A 20729-nucleotide genomic window follows, 5' to 3' on the forward strand; every position below is an offset into this window, starting at 1 on the left:
TTGTTCTAACAGGAAGTTTCAGTTGGTCCATAATGTAGAGTTGGCTCTTCAGTGAAGCTAGGCAATGCCTGCAAACTCTATCCTTCCAGCCATATCTTTGGAAACACAGAGTTGGGGGAATCTTGTGTTCTCATGACGTAAAATCCCTTTGAGATCTCTAATTTACCTTCCATACTTATATATAATGTGCTCTCTATTGTTTAGAGATTGATCTTTGCTATGTCATTCATATGTGTCAATTTCTGTCAGCCAGTGGTGCTGTTGTTGGCGATGAGCTTCCTGGTTATACGATCATAGAAGGCAATAACATTATCGGTCACCACGCTGTGGTTGGTGTTAAATGCCAAGACTTGAAGTAAAAGGTATGTGAGAAACTCAATGGTGCGACTATCTACAGGTATCACAAGATGTTCCAAAGTACTTGATGGTGACTGGAGAAACAAAGTAAATGAGCAACATGGTCGGTTTGTCAAACTTACCATCATGTAACTTAAAGTATCTTTCATATCTCGTCATGTTACCATGGTTTAATTTAACCTCCCACAATTGTTCTCCCTTTTTTCAACTACAGCCACCACTGAAACTCCATGCACTGCTTCATAATAAAATTTATTTGTTATGGGAACATGATAAACTCTTTTCCGAAACCAATATTAAGCGCCGTCTTAACGATAATTGATCGACATTGTCTATGTGGGCGATTCTGAAGGAGGGCATTGTGGTATCTTGTCTACATCCACGATACTTGCAATCAATTGCATTTTATAGTCCAATTTTAGTACATATTCCAAACCTCCCATTATGTTGTATCTGTAGCAGAAATGGTATTTCTTACCACGTGCTTTTCTTTAAGGTAAAGCATTGCACTGACCAACTCAGTTGTCGTAAACGCTCAACATGTCTCTATGAGAAAGAAAAGAAAAAGTTGACTTGCATGCTTTATTATCTAAATATATGTCACGAAAATTCATAAGCATTCTTCAAAAATGAAAAAGAAAAGAAAGCAAGAAATTCTTATATGATATCCGTAAAGTTTTGACTCCATTATCGTTACCAAATCATTAGACATGATATTTCAGATAATCTGATGAGAGCATTGAAAAGAGAAAGTGTTTTCTTTCATTATGCAAATTTCTTAGATCATCATCAATTTATAATGGTTGGTTTACCTGAGATACATGCCAAAGTGCATATGATGCTTTTCTTTTCCTTAGTGCATATGATGCTTTTCTTTTCCTTAACGACTTTGATTTCAATTTGGGATGGTTGACATGATGAGTGAGAGAAAATCCATCAGAATAATTGACAAATATGAACTAGCTTGGAGGCCACAAATCCAGCAGAGTGCATGATGTAATTTTCAATTATTACATAACCTTGGAGGCCACGAATCCGGCAGACGGTTCTTGTTTAACTTTCCAGGCGCGTTTGTTCAGAGATAACACTGTAAAAGGAGCTTACCACAAAATAATGACCGAAGGTTGTAGGATCAAACCTGAAATTCCAGGTCAGTTTTGTCTTTTGTGTCATGTGATTATTGCCTTCTCAGTAGGTTGATGTATGATTCTTTATATTGCTCTTTTTTTTTAATATTTCAAAGGTACAAGAGAAATAATACATCTATGTGATTTCAATGGAGAAGTTTACAAAGACAGTCTACCTGATTGGTATTCAGATGATGCATTGCAGCCCAATGACCAGTTTTATCAAGTGAGGGCAACTTGTTCTTTTATTCTTCTTCTGCCTCGATCCTTTTCTTGTTCGCTTTATGTCTTTATTTTTGTTGTTTCACAGGTGCAAGATTCAGATATTCTTGAAAACGATTGGCATAATCTGTATGCTGAACTTGCCATGTACGCACTGAAGGAAGACGACATGTCCTTGTTCGAGACCTGGCTGCCTCTGGAGATCAAGAAGGTCGTTGTGCAGACTTTTGAAGATGTGAAATCAAACGAAAAGCTCAAGGCCGGGAATGCAATCTTCTACACCAGTTTCAAGAACTTGAATGCTCCTCCCCATGGTCTGTGCCAGGATCACCGAGTCATCATAAGAAGAAGCACTGATGGGCTTCCAGGACACGTTTATCTTGACTTCAAGTCGTGCTCCGGTCATAATATTTTCAAGGCAAGTTCGGTCTGAGACATATATGTTTCCTAAGTTAATAAGACGACTCTACTCAGTATCTATAAGCTATGTTGTCATGACTGAATAATCATCTCCTCTGTTTGTTTTTCAGTGTAATCCAGTACTTAATAACTTGTCCGTTATGTCTTTTAAGTTTGTTATTTGGTTTTCCTCAGTTCTTTTTTTCTATACAAAAAATGTTGAATAATTCATTTTGATTGTTGCTACTTGCAATCTAATCTACTGAAAAACTAAACCCTGTAAAATTTCATTGCGGAGGAGTGTCTGATCGATGCGGAAAAGGTTAAGCTCCTCGAAACTCTATGGACGAGCATAATGGATTCTACATGATCCTATAAAATATTTTTTCTTTGAAACAGAAATCCTAACTACTTTGAAATATAATGTCTTCGAACGATCTTTCATGAGTCATCACGAGTCTTGACGACGGATACAGTCACAATCTCTTTGAATGATGTATGTGATTATTTACGTACTAGTAAAAACACACCAAGTTAGAAAGCATCCAACGGTTATAAAAAAAAATTATGAAAAATATAGCAGAAACGCAAGGATATTTCTGAAAACATATTTTATCAAAGAAGATATCATGAAAAATGTAGGGAAAGCTATTACTACAGTATTGAAGGATGATGATATCAACAGAGGACAATTACAATTACTACAATATTGATATCAACTTTAATAATTGTAATAACTAGGTGATTTTCCCGTGCTCATGCACGGATATAAATATTTATAAAGTAAATACACAAAATTATAATACATTACGATAGTTTATTAATTTTTTAATTATTCTGTTATTTATATTGTAATCAATATGCATGGTTTTTTTTAAATAACATTGTGTTACTTTAATTAGATTATAATTTTGGATATAATATCTCGACTGTTTGGTTATTATTTGGATATATTAGATAATATTTACTTTTTATGATTTAACTAAAATATTTTGTTATACCGATTAAAATTTTGATTAACTTCTTTTATTTTCATATAGTTTGATTCTTTCCTTAAATTTGTGTATATATTTTAGTAGGATTATGTATAATTTAATAGTGTTGATTAATTCAAAGTTACATCTTAATTGTAATAGTTGGTTAATATATGTGTAGTATTATTTGAGAATTTCATATTTATTTATTAAAATATTGAGAATAAATGAGAATATATTATTTTTATTTAATGTTTTACTTTGTATAAAATAATTTGGATTGGTTTAATTACTCATTGGTGGGTATATTGTGTTACATATTTCCGTAAATTTAAGTATAACTATTTCTAATCTAATTCAACCAAATCATATTTATTGTATTCATTGCATTAGTTTGGTTTTCATCTTAGATGTGTATATATATTTATGAATTGGCTATTTGTAAATAGCCCATGACTATGTTAATTTTATAGTACTTGGTTATTTGGAATATGTTAATTATCACAAATAAAATTATAAAAATAAAGTGATGATAGGTACAAAATTGCATACAAATATAATCGATACATTCTAAAAGTAATATTAACTCTTTATTTTAATATCAAGATTATTTTTTAAAAATTCCTTTTTATGAAATAAAATTATATATAAAAATTATTTTTGATTTAAGTTTATAAATATTTTCTTTATCGTACATGTTATTTGAGAAATATAAAAGGGAACATAAAAATAATAAATTAAATTTATTCATTAAAGATATCTTAGTTTATGCTATTTAAATTATTTTGTAATAATATGAGAAATATATTGATTTAAATAAAATGCTTAATAATTTTAAAAATATATATTATATTGTTAAGATTATTTTTAGAAAGGGAAGATTATTTTTCTTTACTTTAAAATCAAAATTATTTTGAAATTTGCTTATTATGAATTACACTATATATAAAATATATTTTTGGTTTTAAATTTATAAATTTTCTTTATATATAGGTTATTAGGTGTGTTGCCCGCATTTGCGGGCACAATTTTCTTACGAATATTTATTAGTTTATATATTTTACTAAAATATATATGCTTATTATTGTATTAAAATTTTAAAAACACTAACATATTAAAAATAATTTTGATTTTGAAATCTTATACTTTTGTTACCATTTTTGTACACTTATTTGTACTTATATTTTGCTCATATTTTCTATTTTTTCAATTATTTATATTTTCCATTACATATATTGCTCATCTATACTATTTAAACATAAACAATAATTTTTTTACCAAAAGTAATAGTTGGATCAATACATTTATTGTTAAATTAAAATAAAAATAATATATATTTTTGTTAAAACAATATGATTAATATAAGTTCTTTTTATTTTAATATATATTTTTAGATTTTGGATAATTATTATTAATATTAATTTTAATAATTTAGCTAATAAAAAAATGAAAATTAGTTTTTTATTTTGTTGTTAATTTATGTTTTATTCATTAAGGGTATAAATGATATTGACCACTCTAATTTTTTAATTTAAAGATATATTTTTAGATTTTGGATAATTCTTATCATTATTAATTTTACTTACTTATGTAGTAAAAAAAATTATTTTTATTTTGTAGGTAATTTATATATGTATCCATTAAGGATATAAACAATATTAATCACTCTAATTTTTTATTTTAAATATATATTTTTAAATTTTGGATAATTCTTATCATTATTAATTTTAATTAGTTAATTAATCATAAAATTAAAATTCGTTTTTATTTTTATGAATAATTTATATGTTTATTCATTAAGGGTATAAACGATATTAACCAGTCTAACTTTTAACGTGAGAGCTCCGTTGCGAAAAATCACTTCGCAAATAATAGTATAGATATGTTTTATTTTTCTTATTTGGATTCATAAAATAAATAGTACCTTTTAGTGGTAGTGTGTGCAGTGATTTTAATGGTGCCAGTAAGTTAGCAATTTCAAAGAAAAAAGAGTAAAAGATTAATAATGTATACAGTTGACTACATATAATACATGAATTACTAGTGTTTGAAAAAAAAAATACATGAACTACTTTTCTCTGGATTACTAAAACAAGTATTCTATTGGTTTCAAAGATCTCCAAAGTTTTATCTATCATACTGTTTGTGTAGTATGTATGTCTGTCACTAAGGTCTCAAACTGGTATCATTACATAAACACCCAAAGAAAATGTTATTTTTGCATAATGTCGATGTTTCTCACTGGATCTATTATCTATATCGCTAGTTTCACAATCGCTATGGAAAGCAAAAACCGAAAGACATTATATGTTTCATTTTGTTAAAGAGGAAGAAGAAAGCGAGGAGGATGCTACGCTCATTGTGATTACTTTCTCTTCATCATCTTCCAAGACGAACAATGACTCTGTATTCCTACACATGCCATGCACTAGAACAACGGGCAAACCAGCCAAAACCCCGAGCAGAATACCACCGGTCACGTTGGTTAATAGAATAATACAGAGCGTGAGGACCAACAAAGTTAGCACCAAAGCAGAGTCATCGATCACGCTGCCAAATATCACCAGCGGTTCGTTATCCCGAGAGTAGACATATAGCCATGCGATGATCAAGACAACGAAGACGGCAAGGTGGACAGGCTGCCAAAGCATGCTGATGAAGATAGCAACAACGAAGATGACAAGGTAGTTGGTTCGGAAGATCATGATGTTGGTTTTGATTTGTTCCGTGGCAACACTGAATGAGGTAGGAAGGCTAAGGGAGCTCCACTGTACAAGCTCAAGCCATGGCCTTCGAGAGCTAAGGCCTAAAGAGATCAACCCTTTTGCTCGTCCAAACATGCTCTGGTTCGAGGAGTCATTTGCTTGGGACGGTATAGTTCCGTACGTTGTCATTTTCTTTCACGAGCGACAAACAGGGCAAGAAGAGAGAAACGGAGAATATAACCAGAGGAACCTATATGAAGACAAGACTGTGAAGAGACAATAAATCTGAGGATCTTAGATCGTCTCTCTCATTTGGAATGTTTTATTTCAGGACACCAGAGGAGAGGCAAATACTAATGTACTAATAATGGAAAGGAGAGAGATATTCCAAAGAAATGGATGGAAACCCTTAAACTTCTCATAACAAAACGTTTGATGTTATAACAGAGACTGCCATTACATGAGTTTCAAGAATCATGTTCTTAACCTTATTGTCTACAAGAAAAATACAGCAGCCAGCTTTAATCCATAGAAACCTAGAAGACATTTAAACAACTCTTGACACACACGCATTCTACTGAACGCAAAGTTGTTTTGTATATATACCAGCGAACCAGCATAAACCAACTAATGATGGGAGATATATCCTTCGCCCATAGTCTCTGGATCGTTACCTTCACTGGCTGCTGCTAGCATCAGAAGCAATAGCTTCACCACGATAAACCCTCCATGGTCCTCGATAGAATAATGGCTTCATCAGAGGCACCGTTTTGCCTGGGTGCTCTTCCCAAAACTTCTCCTGTTTATATACATGAGTGGAGTAACATAAGCTTACATCCGAAGAAGCTTAACTTAGTCTTGTCATTGATTCACATCAAACAGTGTTGAAAGAAACACATTGACAAGAGATCATTATAAACCCCTAAAGAACAGTGGATTCAGAAAGGTTTCAAATTAATCCCATAATCTCGATCACTACCAAGGAAAGGTTTCAACTTTATCCCAATTCGAAACCCTAGAATTGCCAATCACGAGAACCCACAAAATCTAATCACAAACCCGAGTCGAATCGATAACAGTGTCGAAGCTTACCTTGTAAAGCTGCTCCGTAACCGCTGCGCCGATGACGCCGGTGTAAAAGGCGGCGACGTAGATAGTAATCAAAGCTGTGAAGGTTTTGGGTCGACGGTAAGGCTCGATCATCTCCCAGACAGCGAACCTCTCGAACTTGTTGTACTTATAATCTGCGTATTTTCTCCATAGTGTGCTCCAAACTCCTTGGGATTGCATCTCTCTCTCCTTTCTCAACCTTCGCCGCGTTTTGGATTTTTTATTCTTTCTTTTTTTTTTTTGTGCACATTTTTATTCTTTCTAAACTCTGTTTTCGCGGCGGCGCGTGAAACCTGAGAGAAACAAGAAACAGGCATAAGACTGAAAAACTTTGAAATATTTACCAAACAGTCCTCACATTCCTACAAGTTTTTGGTTTCGGCCCTCGACTTTTCTTTACGTCCACTTGAGTCCTTGAGCTTAGACTTTGCAAGTTTTTTAACTTTCAACGTCAATACAATACATTAATTTGAAATTACGAAGATCAGTGTCTTATCACCATTATTCTGAGGAACTTTGTAATTTACTCCAAAACTATGCAAACATATCACACATGCATAAGCTTTGCTTCTGTAGCAAACTACGGACCAGCAGTTAAAAAATACATTTGCAATTTTGCCTATTGGCAAAAGTATAGTATCATAACACGCTTCAGGAAGGATTCTTTTATACCAGTAAAGTGACAGATATACAGAGAATATAAAGCTCGGGTGTTTGCTTGACCAATCAGAGACTGTTGCAGTAATGAATCTAAGACGTATGGCAAATTCAACTTGATCCAGTTGGTTTGGCTGCATTCTTCTGCACGGATAAAGATTCCAACGTAAACCCTTCAGGTCCCTTGACTGGACCGATGCTGCAACGATCTGTGTTGTGTAGTCGGATGGCATCTTTTATCTTCTGAAACTAAAAGAAGAAAAATTCAAAGAACGAGAATAATGTCAGATAGTACTCTGAGAGACAAACCAACTGCCTTTTTGATCCACTGAACTAAACTAGCAAACAGGTTGATGCCAGAATGCTCAATGGTGTCAATATCAAGCTATAAATTTTGAAGGGAAAGTGGTTTATGCAAGCAAGTAACTAGTGAATGATCTCAGCTTAGTTTACCTTAGCAAGAGAACATGAGAAGGACTCGAGCTGGCCATCAGCTCCACGGTAAAAGTGGAAATAAGGAAGCACTTTGACGTTCAAACTCTTGCACATTGGTTTGTTCTCATCAAAGTTTACTTTGAGGAACAATATATCCGGATGTTCTACCGCTGTCTTGCAAAGCTGGAAAGATTTTTCACAAAAAAAAACAAATGAAGTTATTATAGCTTCATTGAACAGATTAAGTCACAGAGGTAACAACAAGACACTTACCTTGGGGAACAATGCTCTGCAAGAAGCACACCAAGTTCCATAAAACTCTACAATGACTAGTCTTTCGCCAGCTTCACTTAAAGCCTTCAAGAATTCTTCAGTGGAATGAATGTCAACCATGTTTGGTCCAGCATTTCTCTCCCACCATTTCGGTGGCTCTGTCTCCGCCACACTCTCATCTACCTAAAAACCTCAAACACTCAAATTATAGCCTAAAGCATCACTATTAAACTTGAATTGTTCCAAAGCATCAACCTTTCCTAAACTTATGTCATCTGAAGAAAAATAACTTAAGCTCCTAACAAAACAGAATTTGTCTAAAATTTGAGTACACACACAAGTCAAAGTTCACGTTAACAATCAGTTTCCAAAAAGGACATTTTGATTAACGGAGAGAATGTGCAAAAAGACAAAAAAGTCCTTACCTTGACGTGAACCACCTTGCTTTTGGATCGTTTAAGAGGGATGTGGCTAGCGAGACCTAAAGATGTGTAATGAGAAGACGAGCACGAGGGAAGAGAAGAGAGCTGACGAACTCTCTTGTCGGAATTCAGATTTGGAGGCGAGCGAGGTTTCAGAGTGGTTGCAAAGGAGGTGAAGGAGGAAGAGGCGCGAATGGCCTGAACCGACGTCGAAGATATTCGAACGACTCCAGCCATCTAAATTCACCCACACCACACAGTAGAGAGAGATAGAGAGGAGAGTGAGATTGTTCTTAGCTCCGAGAGATCCTCCAGAGATGAAAGAAGATCAGAGAAACTGTCTGGTTCAGATTCTCGTGATATTTTCTCTCAATCATGTCATGTGCTTCTCTTCAAATATACATAGACGCGATTTCAACATTTAATTGGCGTTTTGACCGCTGTTTTTATTTGGCGGCGATATGTTGTTGCGTTAGCGTTGAGAAAAAAAATGTAAACGCGTTTCGTTTCTCCTGTATCAATCGTGTTTTAACACGGAACACACAACAATAATCGTTTTTATGGTATACACACAAGAAAGTAATGACTTTAACGCCATTTGTATTTATTTTTAGTTTCTGGTCCCCAACTTGAAAATGATGTCCAAACAAAAAAATTCTGAAAATTGTAGATTTATTTGGTCTTAATGATTCACACTTATAGCATCTACTTCAGATAAAGATATACAGGATGGTTTTGAAAAAAAGGAAGGCTCTTTGTTGTTCTAAGCATGCAAGAGATTATAGACACCATAATAATTCAACAAGTTGAGTAGAATTTCTTGTTAAATGGCACAAGAACAACAAACATATCAAAGTGCATAAAAAGTCTAATAGATCAAAGCACATAAATGTTTGAGTTTGCTGCGGCTTGAAAAACGCAGTTACAGATTCTACACTCCCTTTTATTGACATAAGAATGAAACTTACATCTCCCTCTCTGCTTACGCCCTTGGCAATAGAACGTTTGAAGGGAACCCATCAGAACCATTGTTCGGTGCACCCACCTTAAGTCCAAGAATCGTACTAATGAGATTGTATATCTCAACGTTCTCAAAAGAAGGCACTTTCCTTCCCTTCGCAAACATAGGACCGTGCCCCATGAATATAGTCCTCATCGAAAAGAAAGCATTGTCATACCCATGAGCTCCACCACATTCTTTAGCTTTACTCCTCTTCTGCTCAACCTTGAACCCTTCATCAACCATTCCTATAATAGGCGGGATCCTATCACTGCCCGCGTAATGCAGCCTGCTAGGTAAATCCTCTTTGAGATAAACCTTCAAGTACTCCCCGTTCTCCACTTTACCAGACCCCAAGCCTTGGTTCATCTTAGCCACCACATCAGCTGGGTCATGACCTTTAGGAGGTTTAATCACCAGCATAGGAGTGTAGTAATGAACCCAGCTGCTAGGGATATTGATCCAATGAGCTAAATCATCAAGAGCAATCACTTTCTTATCACAAGTCCCAACCATTCCATGATCACCAACCATAATCATAGTCACATCCTCGAACATCCCTCTCTTCTCCAACCCATCAATCAACCTACCAATCAACCTATCGATGTTAACAACAGCTTCGGTGATCCTAGGATCATCAGGACCAACTTGGTGACCTTGATGATCAGGGTCCTCGAAGTAAAGCGTCATGAAACTAGGAATCTCATTACTAGGCAAATCGAAGTAGGACAAGATAGTATCAACCCTATCATCAAAAGGAACAGAACCGTTGTAAGGCTGACACAAGCCTTTAGGACAGTCCCAAGCTCCCTTGTGTACTTCAGAGCCAGGCCAGAAGTAAGTAGCGGCTTTAAGTCCTTGGTTCACTACTGTTTCCCATAACGGCTCGCCTAGCCACCACTCCGGCTCGTGGCTAGCCATTGTGAAGACGTTACCAGTGACTGGATCCACGAACCTGTTGTTGATGATGCCGTGGTGAGCTGGGTAAAGGCCTGTGACGATGGAGTAGTGGTTAGGGAAAGTTAGCGTCGGGTAAACCGGGATTAGACCGGTTTCGGCTTCTGTTCCGTTGGCGATTAGGCGGTGGATGTTGGGGAGGTTGGTCTTGTGTTGGTACCCGAAGCGGAAGCCGTCTGAGGAGATGAGGAGGACGACGGGTTTGTGGAGTTTGTTGAGAGGGCGAGATACGGATCTGTGGAAAGGTTGGGACTTTGAGACTTGGTTGAGAGGTTTTGATGGGGAAGAGGAGGAGAAGAAGAGGAAGGCGAAGGCGGAAGCGGCGGAGAGAGCGATGCAGGTGACGATGAGGAGTGATGTGAAGATGAAGCAGCTTGAGATGGTTTTAGTGGTGGAAGAAGTATCTGAATCCTTGTTGTTGTGGTTGTGGAGAAGTGCCATTGATTGGCTTGGTGGGTCTTTGTTTGGTTGTGGCTTTTTCGCCGATAATGTGTCGCCGGAGATCATTGCTTCTCTCTTCTCGGGTCGATGTTTTATTGGAGGAAAGTTGCAAACTTTGATCGGAGACTCGGAGTGTTGTCTGAATAATTTAAGATCAGAGAGAGAGAAGAGAAACGTGACAACCACGTGGGTGGGTTGCTTTAACTTTGAGTATGGGTCTTTTTGGGACTCGTGGGCTTGGAGTGACTTGTACATTCCGTTTTACACGGATCCAAGATTCTTGTTATGGACGCTCGTGAATCTGCCACGTCGCCCGGGTGAATGTCCCCCTAGTGATTAGTCAACAGCTAAAGACAATGGAAGATGTAAGTTTCGTCTCCGCAAGTTTTTCTTTTTATTGAATGGTTGGTGATTCAGGATGTCATCAGTCTGATTGTTAGGTCGCTCTCTAATCTATTATCTAACTTTTGAAATGTTGTTCTCTAGTATCTCACCTTCCTGATACGGTTGGTTACATGCATCCTATCTACATGTTTCTTCCCCAAATACTGCAGGTTACATGCACGTATTTGGTAGATTATCGCACTTCCATAGCAAAAAGTAAATGGTTATGTGATTCTGTGCGATATTGTCACATGCAACCGACTTTCTTATGAAGGTGTATGGGAAGACGATGCTGTAGCAGAGTTGAAGTAGTTCATGAAGTGTGACATGAACTACTACATCAGAGAGGCCGTTCGTGAGAAGCATGTATCAAGACCGATGCATTAAAAGAAGATTTAATGAAGAGGGACATTAAAGGAAGACTTGAAGAAGAAGCAATCGATCTAAAGAGAAAAAGGAAGATTGGCTTATTCGCTGAAGTAAAAGAAATGGAAAGTTTCCATTGGGTAGTTAGATTAGATCTAGGGCTTCCTCAAAGATATATAAGGAAGCCGTGGCACTGTGTTAAGGCTTAACACACAGGGAGAGCTTTTAGCAATAGAGAGCTTTTGTACGTCCTAAGAAGGAGAAGCAAAGCATCTAGGGGTTAAGAGCTTAGGTGGTTCAGAGTCTGTCTTAGATCTCTGAACGAGTTGACTAGCAAACAAGTCGAGGTTTGTCTTGAGCTTGTTTGAATTATTGCTTTTAATAAGAAGTTGTAAGAGCTTTTAAAAGAATAAATATAGTCGTATTTCTTGGATTTGAATAACCCTGTACTACTGTGTGTTCTACATAGCATAGCTTGTTTGTCTTACATTAACAATTGGTATCAGAGCGGGTATCTGTACTTTGTTTATTTAAACAGGTAGATCCTGCGGAGTAAGATGGATAGCTATCGCGAATTGGTGATAAGTTCCAAAGTGATCCTTGAAGTAGGAAACTATGGATTCTGGAAGGCGCGCATGAAGGCTACAATCAAGGGCATTGACCCATTGGCATGGAAGGCTGTGGAATCTGGTTGGAAATCACCTGTTGCAAGATCCGAGGATGGGACAGATGTTCCAAAACTGGAGGAGCTCTGGACTGATGATGAGAACAAGATGGCTAAGTTCAATGCTCGTGCACTAACTGTCATACATTGCAGTGTAGCAAGGAAGCAGTTTGAACTAATTCAAGGATGCGAGGCAGCGAAGGATGCATGGGATATTCTGCAGAAGCACTTTGAAGGAACCTCAAAGGTTCAGAGTTCTAGAAAGGATATGCTTGCAACAAGATTTGAAGAGCTAAAGATGGAAGAGAATGAATCTGTTGGAGATTTCAGTTCAAAGATTAGCTCACTGGCACAAGAAGCACTTACACTTGGGAAGAAATACAAAGAGAAGAAACTTGTGAAGAAGTTCCTGAGGTGCTTGCCGTCTAAGTTCATGGCATACAAAGCAGCTATGACCGTCTCCTGTAACACTGACGAGATGACATTTGATGAAGTGGTTGGAATGTTACAAGCTCATGAGATGGAAGTGGCTGGTGTGTCTAGTGGGATGAAGGAAAAAGGAATTGCTCTTGCATCAGTTGAAAAGGAGCATATGGATGATAATGATCCTGTGAGTCTTCTGGTCAGAAGGTTTGATAGAGCTCTACGAAAAGTGGAGAATGGGCAGAAGAAGTTTGGCCAAGGTAGGAAGACGTCCGAGCCAGAGAAGAACTACAGGAAGAATGATGCTAAGTGCTATGAATGCAAGGGGTATGGTCACTTTCGAACTGAGTGTCCCACAGTGAAAAGAAGAGAGATTCAGTGCCATAACTGCAAAGGATATGGACACACTCAAGCTGAATGTGAGTCGGATGGTAGGAGAAAGCCGGAAAAGTCCATGATAGGAATCAATGACAGCGAGTCCGACAGCGAGAGTGAAGAGGAAGTGAACAACTTTGTGGCATTTCTAGGAATCGTGGAATGTGAGTCAGGATCTGAGAGTGATGTTGAGCAAGAAAATGACTTAGATGAAAGCTACAAGGAAGTTCGAGAGACGCTAGTGAAGCTGGGAACGGAGAATTTGGCATTGGCTAAAGAGAAGGCAAGACTGGAAGTTGAAGTACAAGTGTTGAAAGATGACCTCGACAGGGAAGCTGAGTTGGCCAAGGCAAGTGTGAATCTAATCAAAGAAAAATTGGTTTTGTCCAAGCAAGCGGACGAGCTCAGAGAAGAGTTACTCACTGAGAGAAAGAAAGCAGCAGATCTTCAAGCTGAATTGGATCAGCAATATCGGAAGATTAAGATGCTCACGGGAACCAAGCAACTTGACAAGATTCTGAGCTGTGGAAGAACTGAAAGCTCATCGATGGGACTTGGTTACTCTGGAAGACAGAGTAGTTCAACAGGTACAACGCGCTTTGTATCTGGAGGTTTTGCGCATGCTGAAGAAACCAAGACACAAACTACTCCAGCTCAGATGAGTGGATGTTTCTTCTGTGGAAAGTTTGGTCATTACAAGAGGTATTGCTACAAGTATCTGGAACGGGTCAAACAAGTATGGAGACAACACAAGTTTTGGAGAATAGGCAAGACTTCTCGAGGCTGGATGAAGAAAAATGACTTGTACCCTAAGATAGTGACTGAACCAAGAAGTACCGTTCGATGTAACATGGCACGAGTAGCGAGTGATTCTGAATCCGAGGAACCATGGTACTTCGACAGTGGGTGTTCAAGACACATGACGGGAAACATTGAGTATCTAGACAAAGTGTCAAAAGTAAAAGGAGGAAAGGTAACTTTTGGAGATGGAGGCTGTGGTGTCATTCAAGGCAAAGGTACAACGTGTAACTCAGAAGTACCTAAATTGGTGAATGTCTACTTTGTCAAAGGATTGAAGGCTAACTTGATCAGCGTGAGTCAACTGTGTGATGACGGACTCACGGTGTGCTTCTCAGCAATTGATTGTCGTGCAATAAATCAACATGGTGTAACAGTGCTACAAGGTGTGAGATCTGGCAATAATTGTTACATGTGGGAAAAGAAGGTTAAGTGCTTGTCAGCTCAAGGGAATATTGATCTATGGCATAGACGTTTGGGACATATGAACTTCAGGAATCTAACGAATCTTGTATGCAACGACTTGGTTCGAGGAGTACCCAAACTCAAGATTGATGACAAGATTGTGTGTGGTGCATGCAATGAGGGAAAGCAAGTCAAGATACAACACAAGAAGGTACCGGATGTTCAGGCAAAGGCACCATTGGATCTAGTTCACATGGATCTCATGGGTCCTATGCAAACCGAGAGTATTGGAGGAAAGAAGTATGTGTTTGTACTAGTGGATGACTACACCAGATTTACCTGGGTTCGTTTTCTCAGGGAAAAGTCAGAAGTGTCTGAAAGTTTCAAAATCTGGGCACTTCAACTCATAAATGAAAAGGGAGGAATCAAGAAGATACGCAGTGATCATGGAGGAGAATTCGAGAATGACACCATGACTACCTTTCTTGAATCAAGAGGAATAGCTCATCAGTTTGCAGCACCATGGACACCTCAGCAGAATGGAGTAGTTGAACGAAAGAATAGAACTCTACAGGAAATGGGAAGAGCAATGCTTCATGGTAACAAGATAGCCAAGAGGTTCTGGGCTGAAGCACTCAGCACAGCGTGTTACACAATCAACCGTGTGTATGTCAGAAAAGGGACAACAAAGACACCATATGAGATGTGGACAGGCAAAACTCCTAATCTTAGTTACTTTCATGTTTTTGGATGCAGGTGCTACATACTGAATGACAAGGACTACCTTGGGAAGTTTGACTCAAGAAGTGATGAAGGATTCTTTCTGGGTTATGCACAGTCTAGCTCAGCATACCGAGTCTACAACAAGCGAACAGAATCAATTAAAGAATCAGTGAATGTTGTATTTGATGATTTGTCTGTGGTTGTAGGTGATGACTTGGGATCAGATGAAGAGGAAGAAGGTGGAACATCTGTAGCTGCTACTGAAGTCATTGAGGAAGGTCCTACCACAGATACAATACCTCAACCAGTGATTCAGCAAGTTCATCGCAATCATTCGAAGTCTGATGTGATTGGAGGGATTGAAGAAGGACGAAAAACGCGTGGAAAGGTGATCAATTTTAAAGAAATGGTGCAGTTCGCATGTTTCGTCTCATCAATAGAACCTAAGACACACACTGAAGCACTACGTGATGAATATTGGATTGTCGCAATGGAGGAAGAACTTGAGCAGTTCACCAGGAACGATGTGTGGGAGCTTGTTACTAGACCTGAAGGAGTAAATGTAGTTGGCACTAAATGGATCTTCAAGAATAAGACTGATGAGCATGGAGAAGTAGTTCGTAACAAGGCAAGGCTTGTAGCTCAAGGATACTCACAGATTGAAGGAGTAGATTTTGAAGAAACCTTTGCTCCAGTTGCAAGATTGGAATCTATTCGACTGTTTCTGGGAATGGCGTGCATTCTGAACTTCACAGTGCATCAAATGGATGTGAAAAGTGCTTTCCTCAATGGAGTACTTCAGGAGGAAGTTTATGTTGAACAGCCAAAGGGATTTGAGGACTCAATACATCATGACTACGTGTACCGACTGAAGAAGGCACTATATGGTTTGAAGCAAGCACCGCGTGCCTGGTATGAACGACTCACAAGGTTTCTGCTTGAAGCGGAGTACATTAGAGGGAGCATAGACAAGACACTATTCTTCAAGGAGGTTGGAAAAGATATAATCATCGTTCAAATCTATGTGGATGATATTATTTTTGGAGGAACATCACAGAAGCTGGTTGATGAGTTTGTTCAGAATATGACTCAAGAGTTTGAGATGAGCATGTGTGGCGAACTGAAGTACTTTCTTGGACTTCAAGTGTTCCAGTCAGAGAAAGGTGTTTTCATCTCTCAGAGTGCATACGCTAACAGTTTGGTAAAGCGATTTGGTATGGAGAACTCCAAAGTTTTTAGAACACCCATGAGTACATCACTGAAGCTTTCACGAGATGAAGCAGGAGAAGATGTGGATGTCAAGCTCTATCGAGGGATGATTGGTAGTCTGTTGTACTTGACAGCGAGTCGACCAGATCTGTCATTCAGTGTTGGTGTGTGTGCACGGTATCAAGCCAAGCCTAAGGTGTCACACCTGAATGCAGTAAAGAGGATTATCAAGTACGTCAAAGGAACAGAGAACTTGGGCGTGTATTACTCAAAGAATTCCAACAACAACTTGGTGGGATACTGTGATGCTGATTGGGCAGGATGTGCTGATGATAGAAAAAGTACCAGTGGAGGATGTTTCTTTCTTGGAAACAATATTATCTCGTGGCTGAGCAAGAAGCAGAACTCTGTATCACTTTCTACGGCGGAAGCAGAATACATTGCCATGGGTAGCTGTTGCTCACAACTTATCTGGATGAAGCAGATGTCAGCTGATTATGGAATGCAATCGGGTCCCTTTCTTGTGTATTGTGACAACAAAAGTGCAATTGATATCTCGAGGAATCCGGTCCAACATTCAAGGACGAAGCACATTGACATAAGGCACCACTTCATCAGAGAATTAGTTGAAGACAATCAGGTAGTAATCGAACATGTAGTTACTGATTTGCAGTTGGCTGATATATTCACTAAATCTCTTGAATTTAATCGATTTATCACACTAAGAAATGCAATTGGTGTGTGTAACCTTGATTGTTGAGTCAAGTTGTGCAGAGAGTAGTGCAGGTGCTGGTTCGGGATGTACATATAATTCAGATTGGTTTTGGAACCGAAAACGCTGTGGAAAAGAGCTGCTTGATATGCCGTCAGTGTTGTAATGGTACAGGTTTCACGTCAATCTGTGGCCCCCCCCTCTCAATAAAAAGAGCCAGATATGTTACAGAAAGATGCTCAGAAAACAAAAAAAAAGTTTGATTGATAGATTCCTGATGGGAAACAACAGGGGTTTCACAGCGCGAGAATAAAGAATGAAAACCGGCAGCATTGATAAAGGCATATCAATGTGAAAGCTAGCCATAAAAAGACAATCGGCTGCACCAGAATATAAGATCTAGGAAGAGTTATATGTGCAGCTTGAATCAAGCACTGAGGCAACTCATGAAGCACTTCACATGAATGGTAACTGAACTGAACTAATCTAATGCTTTATATTAACTTTGACTCAGCCAATTGTGAGTTGTGACTCGTGTTTTATTACTATCTTGAAAGTCTGATGATACATTAATAATTCACGAATGTGCCTAATGTCTATGTGTTTGGATGAGAGAAATTAAATGTTGTAGGAATACAAAGGAGAGGATAAAAAGTCAGGGACCAGATCTGCAATATCAGAAAAGTTGATTCAGTTTTATTCCGTTAAGGGAAGTAGTGGGGAACAAGCCCTAGAAAATCTCCATCGTGCTTAAGAAGCTCAATCTCGCAGCCTCTCTTCACCTCTCACACAATTTTCACACAGAAACTGACATCTATCATGGTGAAAGCAAAGAAATCAGCTCAACAAGCCGAATCATCCAAGGAAGAGAAGTATGCAGAGGCTGAAGGAAGTCGGAGGTCACTTTCTGATGGCGAACCTGAATCGCCTCCACCGAGAAACGATATGCCTGTTTCTGATGTACTTCCTGAGGTGACTGAGGAGCTTGACTCGTTCAACACCGCGAATGAGAAAGCTGCTTCAGAAGACAGCGATGAAAGAACTCCGGGTCTTGGGGAAGAGCCATCTGCGAAAGTGCCTGAAGCAGATCTGCAACCACTAATCGGATCCTCTAATGCTGACATTCAAGATGTTCCCGTCACTGATAAAGCGTCGGAAGAGAAGGATGAGTCTGCTTTACAGAAGGTGGTTGTTGAAGATGAGAAGGAACAGAGTGGAGCTGATGTTGAATCCGGCAAGGCGGGTGATGACGAACCCAAAGATGATGAAGCTTCACAGAAGGAAGTGAGAAAGAAACGAGTGCTGCAGCGATTAGGGTTGCGTTCTGCAAAACAGAGGAAGACAGGGGAGTCTAGTACACCAACTCAATCTCACTTTCTCACACCAGGAGATGCAGCCAAGTCTCCATATTTGGCTAAGGGAGCAGAAGCCTCACCCCGGTTGAGATCGAGAAAGTCTGGTGACAAAAGTGCTGAACCAATGCCTCCTCTCATCAAGAAAAGGTATGATCAGTTCCTTAAGCGTAAGGTACTTGCTGAGCGTTCGGTAGATTTGAAGGAGGCTGATCAGTGGGGGTACTTGGCGGTTATTAAAAAGGGGTATATGGAATCAACTGTCTCAAACCTTGCTGTGTATGTTGAGCAAGTTGTAGCTGAGTTTTATGCAGGTCTGCCGAGTACCAAAGCTGAAGCAGATGTTGATGAAGTAATTGTCTCTGTGAGGGGACAAACGTACAAGTTCTCACCTGCGCTCATCAACAATACCTTAGATTGGGAACCACTTTCTGAGGATGAAGTGGAGGAAGATGCAACTTTGGATGAAGTCTCAGTAACCGAGTTGGCTTCATTCATCACTGGAGATACGAGGACAGAATGGGAAGGTCTCACTACAGCGGATCTTACTTCATGCTACGGTGCTTTGATGATCATAGCTGCCTACAACTGGATTCCCTCTACTCACAAGACGTATGTCTCACTTGAGAGGGCAAGGCTGATCTACAAGATGGCTCATGGAGTCCGTGCTGATTTGGGTAAGATGATGTTCAGACAGATTCTCAATCTTGGAGTGACTCAGGTCAATGATGCACGTTGGTTGATCTTCCCTCGCTTGATCATGGCACTTCTCCAAAGCCAGCATGCAGTTCCATCTTATCCCAGTGACAAGCTTCAACGTCCGGTTCCTTACAAGAAGGATAAACGCGTGGGTGAGATCTATGAGCAGAGACTAGCTAAAGGAAAGGCACCATCTAGAAGTGAACCAAAGAGAAGCTCTACCAGGACAACACGTCAGTCATCTCCTGCTCCGAGTCCTGCTCCACGAACTGCTACACCAAGCTCCAGGACTGCACCACGACGCGTATCTGTTTATGAGCTTGGATCAGTTGCCATTCCTCAAGGACCACTTAACCGTGTTGATTTGCAAGTGGCCTTACAGGACACAACACGAGCTCTTCAGGCGCTAGCTGAGATAGTTCAGGATCTTCAGAGCGCTGTAGTAGGTTAGTATCTCTCCCTATGAATATGTGATTTATTTTACTTGGTGTTTTTAATCCGTGTGCTCACAAGCAGGGGGAGAAGAAGAAGACTAAGAAGACCAAGATTGTGGGGGAGCTGTGTTATTTGTTTTTGTTATTTGTTTTTATGTCTATGTTATTTCAATTGCACCACTTGTTGCAATTTCTTGTTATCCATGTTTTCAGACTGGCTAAGATTATGGGGGAGCATTTGCATATGCTATCTTTTGATATTATGTACTAATTTGCTTGAACCCGTTTTTAGGATAATATAAGTATGTTCTTAATTATCTTGAGTTGGTTGAATTAACATTTAGACATATATACTTGTGTTGTTGTGTGTGGTTTGTTCTTGTCTTCTATCTCAGGTACTTGTGAGACGACGAATTAAAAAGGGGGAGATTGAAGGTGTATGGGAAGACGATGCTGTAGCAGAGTTGAAGTAGTTCATGAAGTGTGACATGAACTACTACATCAGAGAGGCCGTTCGTGAGAAGCATGTATCAAGACCGATGCATTAAAAGAAGATTTAATGAAGAGGGACATTAAAGGAAGACTTGAAGAAGAAGCAATCGATCTAAAGAGAAAAAGGAAGATTGGCTTATTCGCTGAAGTAAAAGAAATGGAAAGTTTCCATTGGGTAGTTAGATTAGATCTAGGGCTTCCTCAAAGATATATAAGGAAGCCGTGGCACTGTGTTAAGGCTTAACACACAGGGAGAGCTTTTAGCAATAGAGAGCTTTTGTACGTCCTAAGAAGGAGAAGCAAAGCATCTAGGGGTTAAGAGCTTAGGTGGTTCAGAGTCTGTCTTAGATCTCTGAACGAGTTGACTAGCAAACAAGTCGAGGTTTGTCTTGAGCTTGTTTGAATTATTGCTTTTAATAAGAAGTTGTAAGAGCTTTTAAAAGAATAAATATAGTCGTATTTCTTGGATTTGAATAACCCTGTACTACTGTGTGTTCTACATAGCATAGCTTGTTTGTCTTACATTAACATCTTAGATACGGATGTGATTTTGTAATGAGCTTTTATAATTGTAGACCAAATTTTTCACGTTGTTGTTAATTACTATTTTATGA

General features: G+C 38.7%; 6 protein-coding genes across 6 annotated transcripts; 2 read left to right on the top strand and 4 right to left on the bottom strand.

The window, feature by feature from the left end:
• Window positions 1–230: 230 nt before the first annotated feature.
• On the top strand, window positions 231–2287 carry LOC130508712 (UPF0725 protein At4g29550-like). Its single transcript, XM_057004356.1, has 4 exons — window positions 231–329; window positions 1321–1507; window positions 1601–1710; window positions 1795–2287. Exons 1-4 carry the CDS (start codon window positions 231–233, stop codon window positions 2137–2139), a joined length of 741 nt encoding a protein of 246 aa, XP_056860336.1. The 3' UTR covers window positions 2140–2287.
• Window positions 2288–5258: 2971 nt separating this feature from the next.
• Window positions 5259–6105, bottom strand: LOC130508108 (PRA1 family protein C-like). The gene has a single exon (XM_057003344.1). It carries the CDS (start codon window positions 5971–5973, stop codon window positions 5392–5394), a length of 582 nt encoding a protein of 193 aa, XP_056859324.1. The 5' UTR covers window positions 5974–6105; the 3' UTR covers window positions 5259–5391.
• A 100-nt stretch (window positions 6106–6205) lies between these two features.
• Window positions 6206–7146, bottom strand: LOC130508109 (uncharacterized protein At4g29660). Its single transcript, XM_057003345.1, has 2 exons — window positions 6877–7146; window positions 6206–6583 (listed from the first exon to the last, which is right to left on the bottom strand). Exons 1-2 carry the CDS (start codon window positions 7072–7074, stop codon window positions 6461–6463), a joined length of 321 nt encoding a protein of 106 aa, XP_056859325.1. The 5' UTR covers window positions 7075–7146; the 3' UTR covers window positions 6206–6460.
• A 283-nt stretch (window positions 7147–7429) lies between these two features.
• Window positions 7430–9070, bottom strand: LOC108828541 (thioredoxin-like 2-2, chloroplastic). Its single transcript, XM_018602272.1, has 4 exons — window positions 8685–9070; window positions 8260–8442; window positions 8005–8169; window positions 7430–7800 (listed from the first exon to the last, which is right to left on the bottom strand). The coding sequence occupies exons 1-4, from the start codon at window positions 8916–8918 to the stop codon at window positions 7663–7665; spliced, it is 720 nt and encodes a 239-aa protein (XP_018457774.1). The 5' UTR covers window positions 8919–9070; the 3' UTR covers window positions 7430–7662.
• A 405-nt stretch (window positions 9071–9475) lies between these two features.
• On the bottom strand, window positions 9476–11349 carry LOC108829966 (uncharacterized). The gene has a single exon (XM_018603571.2). It carries the CDS (start codon window positions 11332–11334, stop codon window positions 9664–9666), a length of 1671 nt encoding a protein of 556 aa, XP_018459073.2. The 5' UTR covers window positions 11335–11349; the 3' UTR covers window positions 9476–9663.
• A 6608-nt stretch (window positions 11350–17957) lies between these two features.
• Window positions 17958–19640, top strand: LOC108839542 (uncharacterized). Its single transcript, XM_018612297.2, has one exon. The coding sequence runs from the start codon at window positions 17958–17960 to the stop codon at window positions 19638–19640; it is 1683 nt and encodes a 560-aa protein (XP_018467799.2).
• Window positions 19641–20729: the final 1089 nt, after the last annotated feature.

Source organism: Raphanus sativus, chromosome 2 (genome assembly GCF_000801105.2).
Source record: "Raphanus sativus cultivar WK10039 chromosome 2, ASM80110v3, whole genome shotgun sequence".
Lineage (NCBI taxonomy): Eukaryota > Viridiplantae > Streptophyta > Magnoliopsida > Brassicales > Brassicaceae > Raphanus > Raphanus sativus.